Source organism: Belonocnema kinseyi, chromosome 1 (assembly GCF_010883055.1).
Source record: "Belonocnema kinseyi isolate 2016_QV_RU_SX_M_011 chromosome 1, B_treatae_v1, whole genome shotgun sequence".
Classification (NCBI taxonomy): Eukaryota; Metazoa; Arthropoda; class Insecta; order Hymenoptera; family Cynipidae; genus Belonocnema; species Belonocnema kinseyi.
In genome coordinates, this window is record NC_046657.1 from 34206598 (window position 1) to 34220334 (window position 13737).

A 13737-nucleotide genomic window follows, 5' to 3' on the forward strand; every position below is an offset into this window, starting at 1 on the left:
CTACCTCTGCTTTATATTCTTCCTTTCCCCTCTGTCTTTTTATTTCCAGCATCTTCTCATGTTCTTTTTTCCTCCTGTTATACTCCTCCTTCTCCATTTTCCGTCTTCTCCATTTGCTCACACACTCTTTTATTCTCTCTTTACTCTCCCAGCATTCCTCGTCCCACCAGCCTCTCTTTCCCCCTACTCTTTCTTTATTAGTACCGAGCTCATCCTTTACCTTTTCAATGGACCCCTTCAACCTTTCAATTAACGAGTCTATTCCCTCCTCTTTTTCATCCTTTGTTGAAACTCTTTTAATTTATCTACCCCCCCCTCCCGATTTACATTTTCGTGTTTCGTTCGCACCCTTTTTCCTTTCTCCCTCTGCCGCGCTTACTGACGCCTCTTCTTAGTGTAACTATGACCGGGAAGTGCTCGACCCTATCTCATTCCCTACCTTCATACTCCCTATCATATGCCGCATTCTTTCTTCAGCCAAGATGTAGTCTATTACTGTTTCTCCCTTTCCTATGAATGTGACCTCCCCTTCCTCATTTCCTTTCATATTGCCATTGCATATAAACCATCCTTTTTCTCCTATTATGTCTAGTAACTTCCTCCCCTCCCTGCCCGTCTCTCTATGTTTGGAGTTCCTTATAAATGCCTCCTTTTCATCATCCCATAACCCTCCCCCTTGTTCGCCAGTCCATGCATTTAAGTCCCCTCCTATTAAAACCAATTCTTCCTTCTTTTCCTCCATCCACCTCCTTATTACTTTCCAGCCTTCCTCTTCCCCTCTTCTTCTGTATACACACACCACTGCTATTTCTACTTTCCCAATTATAATTTTTCTTATTATTGTTCCATCCTTTTCCTCCACGTTCCCATCTTTTCTCCCTTTTACTGCTAATTCTTTTTTCACCCCTGACACCATGCCGCCCATCCCTCTCCCTTTAACGTGTTCTTTTCTTGGTTCTTGTATTGTCCACACATAACCTTTCGGTAACAGCTTTTTTATTCCCTTCCAGTCCTTCTCATCTGCCCAAGTTTCACTCATCATAATTACATCCCACTTCTCTAACTCCTCCCAAAATCCTTTATTCTTTTTCTTCAAACCTGACACATTCCAGAAAGCTATTTTCACGTTTCTCTCTTCCCCTCCCTCTTCTTTCCTCTTCACATTTTCCCCTCTGCCGTTTGGGAACCCTTCTGATTTATTTCTAGACACTTTTTCGTCTCCCTTCCCCCTACCTTTCTCAAGACTTTTTCCTTAATTCTATTAATTCTTCATCCCAGCACCATTCCTCCCCATTTATCCATAACTTGTCTCTCCCTATCCACACCATATGGCTGCTTTTCCTCTCTACCCAAGCCCTCTGCTCTATTTGCCATCTCCTTTTCCTCTCCCTCCATGTCAGATCTTCTTCAATTCTTTCCCTTCTTCCTCTCAATAATTTTTTTTTCTCCATAATTTTCTTTTTGAGTTCCTCACTCTCCACTTTTACTAGAAACATTCCTTCTTTTCCTTCCTTTGTCCCTCCTATTCTCTTGACTCCTTCTACCCTTACCTGCACTCTAATATCTCGAAAAAGAATGGTTATTTCTACTTCTCCTTTTTCACTCTCCACTTTTAATCTCTTGACTACTATGTTATTTTTCCTCTTTGCCCTTTCTTCCCCTTCTAATCTTCTTTCGATCTCACTGAGTCTTATCTTCAATCTTTCATTCTCACTTCGGACGTTCTTTTCATTCCCTTGAACTATTTCCTCATTTTCTGTTTTTCCCCCATATGCTCATTCCTAATTTCTAGACTGAATACCCGCTCTTCCAACTGTTTTATTTCTCTAGATCTCTGTTCGTCAACCTCTCTGTGTCTATTCTCAATGCTCTCTAGCTTACCCCAAACCTTGTTTTTCTCCTCCTTCCAACGTTTATCCCATTCTTCCCATTTTTCTCTGACCTTTTCCACTTCCCCCCTTACTTCGTTTCCCTGCCTATTCATATCCCTATTCATGTCATCCAATCACTTTTTTGTCTCCTCTCTAAACCCTTTAATGAGAGCTTCCAATTTTTCAAACATCCCCCCATCCCCCCTCTCTTTCTCTCTGGTGTTTTCCTTTTAATTCTAACTCTCTTGTTCTCCTGGTCCCTTTCTACCTCATCTTCCCCAGCCACTTTTTTCCTTTTTTCCTCCCCTTCACTGCTAGTCGCGCTTGCCTTTTTTGCCATTCGTCCAGACTTCTATTCGAACCCGCGTTGCCTAGCTTGTTAAGGCGTTGTAAATTTGAGGGCCTTCCCCGTTGCTTGCTCGTACCTGAGTCCGCTACCTTCCCCGCCCGGGTCGACTTCTCGGCACTTTCATCAGCGCTGCTGTCACTGCGATCAACGTCACCCATCCCCCCACTTTCAATGCTTTCAGCAACGTCAGCTGTTGCAACCACTACGGTTTTCTGCTCTGTGCGATCGTCCAGTAACTGTTGCCCTCTGGCACCAGTTTGTGGACTTCGCGTAGTCGGCATCCTACCTTACCCAAAGCTCCGCGACGTTTCCCGCCTTTATTTCCTACCTCTTGCCCCCCTGACCAAGCAACTATTTTTTCACTCCTAACCTCAAAAACTTCACACGCTCCAAATTTTCACTTCAAACCACTCACTTTCACCCTTCACACCTTTGCCTTCACTCACCCTTCTTCCTTTACACTCGATCTCCGCACTTTCTGCCTTTTCTGCATCCACTCACCCTTATTTCCTTCACCAAAGCCAAAAATACACCACTTGACAAAAAGAGTTCTTTCGCTATCGGTACCGGAAACGGAAGCCGCCAAATAAAATGATAAATCTGTAACAAACAAATAAAAACTAATTTTAATAATAGAGTTTAACTTTTAACTAAATAGTTGAATGTTCTAATAAAAAATTTTCATTTTCAAGAAAAAATTGAAGTTTTTTTAATATAAAAAAACTAATAGTTAACAAACAAAAAAAAATTATTTTCTACCGAACAGATGAACTTAAATTTTTTCTGACTAAAAAAATAATATTTTTCAACACAAAAAAAAACGAATTTTCCACCGAAAAGATGAATTGTCAAAAAAAAAAAGATTAATCTTCAACAAAAAAATAAAATAAATAAATTTAAAAAATACAATTTTTCAACTTCTAACTAAATAGTTAAATCTTTTAAATTAAAAAGATACATTTTAAACCAAAAATAAGAGTTTCATTATAAAAAAAAATTATAAAAAAAAGAATGATCTTCTGTACAAATGAATTTTCAAATAAAATTATGAATCTTTGAAAAATAAATAAATTTTAACAATAGAGTATAACTTTCAACTGGATTGTTGAATTTTCTAATAAAAAGGATACATTTTCAACCACAAATGGAAAAGTTTTATTAGAAATAATTTTTATTTGAAAAAGGGTAAAGTTAGAAGTAAATTTCTAATCAAATACTTTAATCTTTAACTAAAAAGGATAAATTGTTAGCCAAAAATAGAAAAGGTTAATTTTTTGTTTAAACCATTAATTTTTAACAATCCACAAACGAATTTTCAAAATAAATATAGTTCATTTTTCAATTACAAAGATAAATTTTCAACCAAATTTCCGACCAGAGTTAAATGATTAATTTGTAAAAAAATTATAGTGGCATTTTCTACAAAAATGGAATAGGTAAAGTTTCAAAAACAATTGTGAATAAAGTAGTTAAATTTTTAACCAAAATATTAATTTTCTAGCCATAAAGATAAATTTTCAATAAAAGACATAAGTTTTGAAATAATTGGTTGAATTTTTAACTAAAAAAATAAACTTTCAACAAAAAATGAAATAGTTAAATTTTCAGTAAAAAAATTAAAAAACGAATTTACAACAAAATAGTTTAATTTCCAAATAAAGACAACAATTTTCATCTAAAATTATAAATATTTAAAAAATTAATTTTCAACCAAAAAAGATGAATTGACACAAAATACCTTAATTTGTAACCACATAGTTGAATTTTTAACTAAAAAAGATAAGTTTTCAACCAAAAATGAAATATATAAAGTTTTAGTTAACAAAAAAGAGAATTTTAACAAAAATCATGAAACGTAAAAAAAAAGAATTTTCCAAAACAAATAGTTGAATTTTAAAAAAAATGATTTTTTAACCAAGAAAGTAACTTTTGTGCAAAAAATGTAAATATTCAATAAAATCCATGATTTCTTAACCGAATAGTAGATTTTTGTACTAAAAAAGATGAACTATCAACCGTCAAAGGCAGTTTTAAATTTTTAGTTCAAAAAAATTAATTTAAAAATATATAATTTTCAGTGAAATAATCAAATCTTTAAGCAAATAGCAGAATTGAAAATTTTTAAATATAGTCAAATTTTCAAACAAAGAGATGTATTTTAAACTAAGATAATAAAAAATGCATCTTTCGAACCAAACAGTTGAATTTTTAAACAAATGGATATTTTTTCTTAAAAAAAAAAAGATTAATTTTCTACCAATGAAGATGTATTTTTAACAAAATGCATGAATTTTCAATTAAATAGTTGAATTTTCAACTGAGACAGGTAAATTTTGAAATTATTTGGTGGAATTTTCAATTAAAAATTATTAATTTTCAGCCAAAGTCAAATTTTCAATCAAAGAGATGAATTTTAGACTAAAATTATGCAATTTAACAAAATTCTAAACGAAACAGTTGATTTTTTAAACAAAACGATAATTTTTAACGAAGAAAATAAATTTTCTACCAAGCAGATGCAATTTCAACAAAATACATAAATTTTCAACCAATTTTTTTGTGTTATTTCACAGAAGCTTAAAATAATTGTAGAAAAATTTCGAATGTTGATTTCTGTGAAAATTTTTAATGCTTTCTAATTAGAAAAAAAAATAAATTCTTAAAGATTTATAAAGATTTCTAAAAATTTTAAAAAAAAGTATGGTTTTGTGAAGATTTAAAAATAAATTTCTGAAGATTTCAAAAGATTTCTTAAAATTCTAAACAAAATATAGATTTGGGTAGATATAAAAATAAGCTTTTTAACCATATAAAAACTTTTTAAAGGTTTCAAGAGAATAAGAAATTTTCATAAGACTCTTGCGAAAATCTGAAATGATTTTTTATTTTGAAAAATGATTGAAAAGTGTAGATTTTCGAAGATTTTGAGGTCGAATTTTGAAGCTTTTTGAGGGTTTTGAAACGAATTAGATATAAAAAATCAAATTTCTAAATATTTAAAAACTATGTAGTTTCAAGTGAATATTTAAAAAGATGTTTGAACATTTCAAAAAATTGTCCAAAAAGAATCCTGAAAAATTTAAAACCATTTTCTTATATTCCAGAATTTTAAAAGCAATTTTTTGACAATTTATAATCATTAAAAAAAATGTAAACAATTTTTTACTAATTTCAGATTTTTTAAGATTACAAAAAAAATTCGAAGCTTTGTAATAATTTTAAAATGTATCAAGATAAAAAATATACTTTTCTTGAAATTCCTGTCAAAAAACCAAATAATATTTTTTAAATAAATTATAATTTTTTACTTGAAATTAAAATACATTTATTTTAAATATCAAATATTGAAATTTTCGATCAATATTCATCTTTTTGGATAAAAATTCAACTACCTGATTCAAAATTAACATTTTTGTTAAAATATAGATTTTTGAATTTTCAACTAAAAAGGTACATTTTCGAACCAAATTTTTAGTTAAAAAAATTTTTTTTTCGTCAAATAAAAACGAATTTGAAAAAAATAATATAAAATTTTTTAACGAAAGAGATGAACTTTATATTAAAATAATGACGCAAAAAAAAGAATTCCCCAAACTGAAGAGATAAATTTTTAAACAAAAGAATGATTTTTTGAAGCATGAAAAATAATTTTCTGTCAAAGAAATCGAATTTTTAACAAAATAGTTAAATTTGCAACATAAATATCTTCACAAGAAAATCAATTTTCCACAAAGCAGTTCAATTTTCAACAAAATACTTCATTTTTAAACTAAAATAAATAATTTTAAACAAAAAATTGAACAATTAAATTATATCAAAAAAGTTCATGTTTAACAAAAAAAAAAACGTTCTTACAAAATAATTAAATTTTCGACCAAATAGTAAAGTTTTCAATCACATAGTACAAATTTTTGTTTATAGTTATGAACAAAATATAAAAATAGAATTTTCAATTTATAAAAAGTAACTTTTAATTGAAAATGGTTGGATTTTCTTATTGGGTTCTATTAACTCAGTTCGGATATAAGTGAATAGAAGAGAAAAAGAAAAGAGGAATTAATTTATTTATTTAAATTTTTAAAATTGTATTGAATAAATAAAATTCGTCTTAATTAATTGAATTAAATTTTCCTAATTATTTATCGTATTTATTGATTATTAATTTATTATTTATTTTTATAATAATATTTTTAATTACTACTTTTTTTAAATAAATAGTTTCATTTTTTCAGCTTTGAATGGTTTGCAAAATTAGGACTAAAATGGTACGCAGTTCCAGCAGTTTCAGGAATGGTTTTCGATTGTGGAGGATTAGAATTTACAGCCGCACCTTTTAATGGATGGTACATGAGTACAGAAATCGGGGCACGGGATCTTTGTGACGTTGGAAGATACAATTTATTAGAGGTAGATTCCATTTATTAAATAACAAAAAAAATTAAGGCCATGTAATACTAACCCGATTCCTACTTTACCGACATTTTCCACACCAATTCAAATCCACACGATTTGAGATATCAAGTTCGAAAATTTTAAAAATATTTAAAAGGCACCATGGAACGTTTTTACGATCCTAAATTTATAAAAATACAAAAGAAAAATTAGTTCTGGAAGTTTTTTGGAAATTTTTGTTTGTATTTCCAAAAATATGCGTCATAAAAACGTTAATTTCTGACTTTTTGTTAATTTTACAAATTTGTAACTTGATATAACAATTTGTGTGGAAGTTAGTTGTTGCAAAGAATGTCGGTAAGGTAGGAATCTGGTTCATGTTACATGGCCTTAAAATGTAAAGTTACTCAAAATATTTAAAAATTCCTATTTTGTGTTTCAGACGATTGCAAGTCATATGGGATTAGATACAAGGACTTCCATATCTCTCTGGAAAGATAAAGCCATGATCGAAGCGAATGTTGCTGTTCTTCACAGTTTCCAAGTAAAATTTTTTTTCTTTTTATATAAAAAAAATAAAAATGATTTTTGATTACCTAGGTGTTTAAACTTTTTTTTTGCTTACTTTATATAATAAAATAACCAATGCCAGCTTAAAGCAAAATCTGCTTCTAGGCATTACATTTTTAGTGCACCCCCCCCCCCCTCCGTTATTCGAACCTTTTCAAAAAAAGAAATTGTCAGATTTTATGAAAACTCTTTTTAATTTTGCACGATTTAAACCATTTTTATGAAAACTTCGGGCTATTTTAAAAGATATTCAGAAGTCTTCAAAGAATTTCAAGAATAATTCCAGATTTGTAAAAGATTTCATCAAAAAATTTAAAACAGAATGTAAATTTTTGAAAATTTCGAAAACAACATTTTTATGATTTTCAGGAATTTTGAAATGTTTAAAAAAATAAGAATAGAATTTTCTTAAAATTCCTGGGCACATTTCAAATGATTTCTTACTTCAAAAAATTACATTTAAAATGATTTCTGAAAATGTAAACAAAAATCTAGAAGATTTTAAGGTCATGTGACAAGTGAGTCACGTGACCAGATTCCTACCTTACCCTCACTTTTTGTATTTCCCAACTTATTTTCAAACGAAGCGTCACATCGAGTTGAAAATTTAGGATAATAAATAAGAAGCACCAAGAAAGGTGAATCTGGTTCTAAATTTTAATGATTATGAAAAAAACAAAAAAAAATTATCTTCAACAAAAAATTTTATCATAATTATAAAAATTTAGGACCAGACCCACCATTCTTAGTGCTTCTTGTTTAGTGTGTCAAATTTTCAACTCAATGTGGCGTTTCGTGTCATAATAAGTTGGAAAATAAAAAAGTGGTGGTAAGGTAGGAATCTAGTCACGTGACCCACTCATCACATGGCCTTAAGGCAAATTTTAACAATTTAAAAAGATCGTTCAACAATTTTTGAAAAAAATCGAAATAAAAGGAAATATTTTTCAGCTCAAAAAATTAAAAAAACAATTTGAAATTTTTTAATATTTTTAAAAAATGTAAACAAAATGTAGATTTCTAAAAATATTGCAGAATTTATTGTAATTTTTTTTATTTCCAAAGATTTTTCAAAAAGTCGAATCATCTTAAAGAATATTTAATGGTTTTGAACAAATTCAAAAAATAATTTAAAATTTGCAAATTTCAAAAATTTTGACAAAATGTCAGTTTTTGAAGATATAAAAATAAAATTTTGAATCTTTTCAAGGATTTTGAAATGAATCAAGGTAATACAGACATTTTTTCAAGATTCAAAAATTATGTTTGAGATTGTATTTAAAAAGATGTTTAAACAATACAAAAAATTCCTAGAATTGTTGAAAAAGATTCTTGAAGATTTAAAAATAATTGATTTAATTTTACAGTATTTTAAAACAGTTTTAGGAAAGACTTCGGGTTGTTTTAAAATATATTTAGAAGTCTTGAAAGAATTTCAAGAATAATTCCAATTTTTAAAAGATTTCATCAAAAAATTAAAAACAAAATGTAAATTTTTGAACATTTCGAAAACAGCAATTTTAACATTTTCATGAATTTTTAAAGATAACAAGAAAATAAGAATATAATTTTTTTTAGATTCATGAAAATATTTCAAATGATTTCTTAATTCAAAGAAAAAATTAAATTTTAAAAGATTTTTCAAAAATTTCGGGAAACTTTAAATTAAAAATATATATTTTGTAGTTCAAAATTAAAAAAAAAAATAATTTGAAATTTTAAAATATTTGAAGAAATGTAAGTTTCTGAAGATGTAGAAATAAAATTTCGAAGCTTTTTAAGAATTTTGAAGGGTTTCCGGGAAATACAAAATTTTCTTAAGATTCCTGGATCAATTTCAAATTATTTTTCATTAAAAAAAAATACTCTTTAAATGATTTCTAAGAATACCCAAAAAAATTGGCACTAGGAAAAAATTCGAAAGATAATTTAAAATTTGAAAATCTTTAAAAGTTTTTTAACCAATGTAAGTTTTCAAAGCTTTTAAAATAAAATGTTGAAGTTTTTTAATGATTTTGAAACGAATCAAGGTAATACATACATTTTTTTTACGATTTTGAAACAAAAATTTTGAAGCTTTTTAAAAATTTTCAATGGTATACAAAAAATCAAAAATAAACTATTCTTAAGATTCCTGGAAAAATTTTAAATAATTTTTTATTTTGCAAAATAACATTTTAAATGATATCTGAACATGGTCAAAAAATCTGGAAGATTTTTAAGCAATTTTTTCAATTTAAAAAGATTTTTCAAAAATCTTACAAACAATTTAAAAGATTATAAAATTTTTTATATTGAAAAAAAAAAAATTTGTAATTTTAAAATATTTCTAAATTTTTTATTTAAATGTAGATTTTGTGAAGTTTTTGAGAAAAAATTTCGAAACTTTTAAGATTTTTAAAGGGTATCAAGAAAATAATAAAAATTTCTTAAGATTCCTGGCAAAATTCGAATGGTTTTTTTATTTTGAATGATGACATTTCAAATAATTTCTAAAAATGTGAAAAAAATTTTAAGATATAGGACGTTTTTTTAAATAAAATAAATAATATTTTGTAGTTTTAAAAGAATGAAAAAATAATTGAAAATTTGTGAATATTTCAAAAATTTGTTAATAAAATATAAATTCTTAAAGATTTAGAGAATTAAATGTTTAAACTTTTAAAGAATTTTGAAATTTTTTATAAGAATAAAAAATGTTCCTAAAATTCCTGGGAAAAATTTTAATGAATTTTCATTTTTTTAAAATTATATTTCAAATGATTGCGGAAAATATTTTTAAAAATTAGAAGATTTAAAGGCACTTTTTACATTTTTATTAGATTTTTCAACAATTTAAGAAAAATTTTGAAGCTTTTTGAGGGTTTTGTAAAAAAATTAAGACAATAAAAATAAGTGAATATTAAAAAAGATTTTAAACATTTCAAAAACTTATCAAAATTGCCCAAAAAGAATCCTGAGGATTTTAAAACAACTTTTTATGTTGCAGAATATTAAAACAAAAATTGAAGCTTTTTAAGAATGGTAAAAGATATCAAGAAAATTAACTTTGTTAAAAATTGATTGATTTGGTTGATGATTAATCATTTTAGTTAAAAACTTTTTTTAAAATTTAATTATTTATTTGAAAATTATGTTTTTTAGTTGAAAATTAATTGCTTTATTGAAAATTTGAATATAATGTGACAGTATTTAATGTGATTAATGATTTTCGTTAAAAATTCACTTTGACTATTCCATTTCTTGTTCAAAAATTACCTCTTTGATAGAAATGTAATCTTTTTAGTTATAAAATCATCTGTTTTCTAGAAAATTTAACTAGTCTATTTTTTCTTAAGAATTCATTTTTTTGGCTGAAAAAAACTATTTAAATGAAATTTTTTTGCTGATAGAAAATTCATCGTTTGGGTTAAAAGTTCCACTATTTAGTTGAAAATTCATATTTTTGGTTGAAAATTCATCATTCTGATTAAAAATTAATTTCTTCGGTTGAAAATTGGTTTTTCAAGATGAAAATTAATTTTATTTTAGTAGAAGATTCATCATTTTACTTAAAAATTTCGTATTCAAAAATTCATATTTTTTGTTGAAAATTCGTTTCTTTTTAGTTTTTGAATCTGAGGATGTAACTGTTTTATTTTTGCTTGAATATTTATAGTTTAAGTTGAAAATTAAATAATTTTGCTTTAAACTCGTCTTTTTGTATTGTTTAAAATTTACTTCTCTAACTAAAAATTAGACTATCCTATAATTTGTTTGTACATTTACCTTTTTAGTTAAAAATTTATACCATTTATTTAAACTGTGTTTTTTTGCTAGAAAATTCATTTTTTTGATTTAAAATTGAATTATTTTGTTGAGAATTTATTTTTCTGTTTGAAAATGGATTTTTTACCAAAAACTTAATTCTTCTATCTTTTGGTGAAAACAATTTTTTTTATAAAATAAAATATTTTGATTTGAAAATTGTTTTTTGTTTTTGTTGAACATTAATTTTTCTATCATTTTAACTATTGTAATTTTGGTTGAAAATAGATCTGGTTTAGATGAAAATGCGGTATTTTTTGTAGAAAATTAATCTTCTGGACTGAAAATTGATCTGTTTGGTTAAAAATTCATTTTTTAAGATTCATAAGTTTAGTTAAAAATTTATTTCTCTGTTTGAAAATTAATTTATTATTTTTTTTAATCGAAAAAAAACTTAAATTAAGCGCCCTTTCCAATTTGAAGCAATATATATTTTCCCGCGAAATTTAAACAATATAATTATTGATAATAAAGATTGACGATACGATTTTTTAAGTCATAATTCAAAATGCTCAGCAATTCTCATTAAATTCTTGAAGCACATAAATATATACAAAAGGCACTTTGGAACTTTTGTACGATCCTAAATTTCCGAAACTTAAAAAAAGATTTACTTTATGAAACTTTTGGATTTTTTGTATTTCTAGAAATTTAGGGCGATACAAATATTTCTTAGTCTTTTTAATATAAATTCTTCAAATTTTCAACCGGATATCTCAATTCGCGTGGGCGTGAGTTCTTGCGTAAAAATGTCGGCAAAGTAGGAATCAGATTAGTGGTACATGGCCTTAAAAATAATTTTTTTTAGATGAAAAACGTGACGATTGTGGATCACCACACAGCTTCCGAATCTTTTATGAAGCATTATGAAAATGAAATGCGATTGAGAAAAGGTTGTCCAGCTGATTGGATTTGGATTGTCCCTCCGGTTTCTGGATCAGCAACTCCAGTTTTTCACCAAGAAATGGCGCTTTATCATTTGAAACCTTCTTACGATGCTCAGGTCAGTTGAAATGTTCCAAAACCACAATAAAAAAATAATTTTTTAAAGGACGTGTATAAGATGCAAATACCTACCTTACCGAGTTTATAATAATGTGGGTAATGTAGGAATTTACAACTGATACATGCTCTCGAAATAAAATTGTTAATTAAATTTTAGGATCCTGCCTGGAAAACACACATCTGGAATAAAGGAAGGACCAAAGGACCGATTTCGAAAAAACCAAGGAGGAAGTTTCATTTTAAACAAATTGCAAGGTCTGTTATTAATTATTAATTTTTTTCAATTTAAAACTATGAAGTAATTTTCAGCTGAAAATCTATTAAATTTTCCAACTACTGAATTTTTCAGAGCTGTTAAATTTACATCGAAATTATTTGGTCGGGCCCTTTCAAGGAGAATTAAAGCAACAGTTTTATTTGGGACAGAAACTGGAACTTCACAAATGTACGCCGAGAAACTTGGAGAGCTTCTAGGACACGCTTTTCATTCTCAAGTACATTTTTTTAAAATAAAAATTTAATTGAAGGGCATGTAATAGTTAGCCGATTCCTACCTTACCGACATTTTTTGCAATAACTCACGTCTGCCAGAATTGAGATATCAAATTGAAAGTTTGAAAAATTAAATAAAAGGCACTAAAGAACGCTTGCACGGTTCAAAACTTCTATTTAAGAAAAAAATGTCGATAAAGTAGGAATAGGGTAAGTATTATATGGCCTTAAATAATCTTTGTAATTTTTAATAATTCAGGTTCTGAGTATGTCGGATTATGATATCAGTAATATTGAACACGAAGCCCTTCTTCTGGTTGTCACTTCCACATTTGGAAATGGAGATCCGCCGGAAAATGGCGAGGTACTAAAATAATTTTTTTAAGTTCATGTACCACATAATTGATTCCTGCCTTACCGACATTACAGATAAGTGGAACATGACCTTTCTAAAAATTAATTTAATAAAAATAACCAAAAAATTAATGAAAATTGCAGGCTTTTGCACAAAACTTGTACGCTATGAAAATGAACGAGACTTACACCAACGAAAAAATAAAGTAAGAATTTATGATTTGCATTAAGGCCATGTAATAGTTTCCCGATTCCTACATTACCGACGTTTTAAAAATAAAAACTTACGCCCATGCGAAATGAAATAGCGCCGGTAATGTAGTTATTTGGGGAAGCGGTCAATGAGTTTACAAATTTTTCTTCACTAAAAAGACAAGAATTAAAATTAACAAAAAGAAATAGGTCAAATTTCAGTCTTGCGACATCGAAATCTTTTATTAAAGCCAATAGCCAAACCGAGGTGGGGAACTTGAAGAAATTGGATAGATTAGATTCTTTGAGAGGATCGACTACAGACTCGCAAGCAGACGATACTTTTGGACCTCTAAGCAATGTCAGGTTTGTATAAATTATATAAATATTTGTCAAATTTTGAGTCATTCAGGCCTCTCCTATCCAAACTTTCACCTTTCCCCCATTACTTCCCCTCCTCACCCTTCGATTCCCCGACATTTCCGCTCTTCCAGAACTTCTTCACTCTCTACTTCCACCTCTTCTTACTTTCCCTACTTCCCCTCCCCGGATATCACTTTCCCTCTCCTACCCATCCGCATCACGCTATTAGCCCTCCCTTCATTTTCCTCACTTCTAATCATTTCGCCTTCCCTTCCCTTATTTCCCCTCATTTCCTCTACTTGCCATCCCTTAATTTTTCCGCAATTTTTTCTTTTCCCTCCC

General features: G+C 27.8%; 1 protein-coding gene across 1 annotated transcript in view; it reads left to right on the forward strand.

Moving 5' to 3' along the window:
- Positions 1–13737, forward strand: part of LOC117170336 (nitric oxide synthase, salivary gland) — a 49739-nt gene that overhangs the window by 11502 nt on the left and 24500 nt on the right. Inside the window, exons 7-14 of the mRNA XM_033357101.1 lie at positions 6453–6627; positions 7055–7156; positions 11798–11992; positions 12152–12249; positions 12344–12488; positions 12746–12850; positions 12985–13046; positions 13243–13398. Of these exons, the coding sequence (XP_033212992.1) occupies positions 6453–6627; positions 7055–7156; positions 11798–11992; positions 12152–12249; positions 12344–12488; positions 12746–12850; positions 12985–13046; positions 13243–13398 (1038 nt within the window). The remainder of the gene's footprint in view (positions 1–6452; positions 6628–7054; positions 7157–11797; positions 11993–12151; positions 12250–12343; positions 12489–12745; positions 12851–12984; positions 13047–13242; positions 13399–13737) is intronic.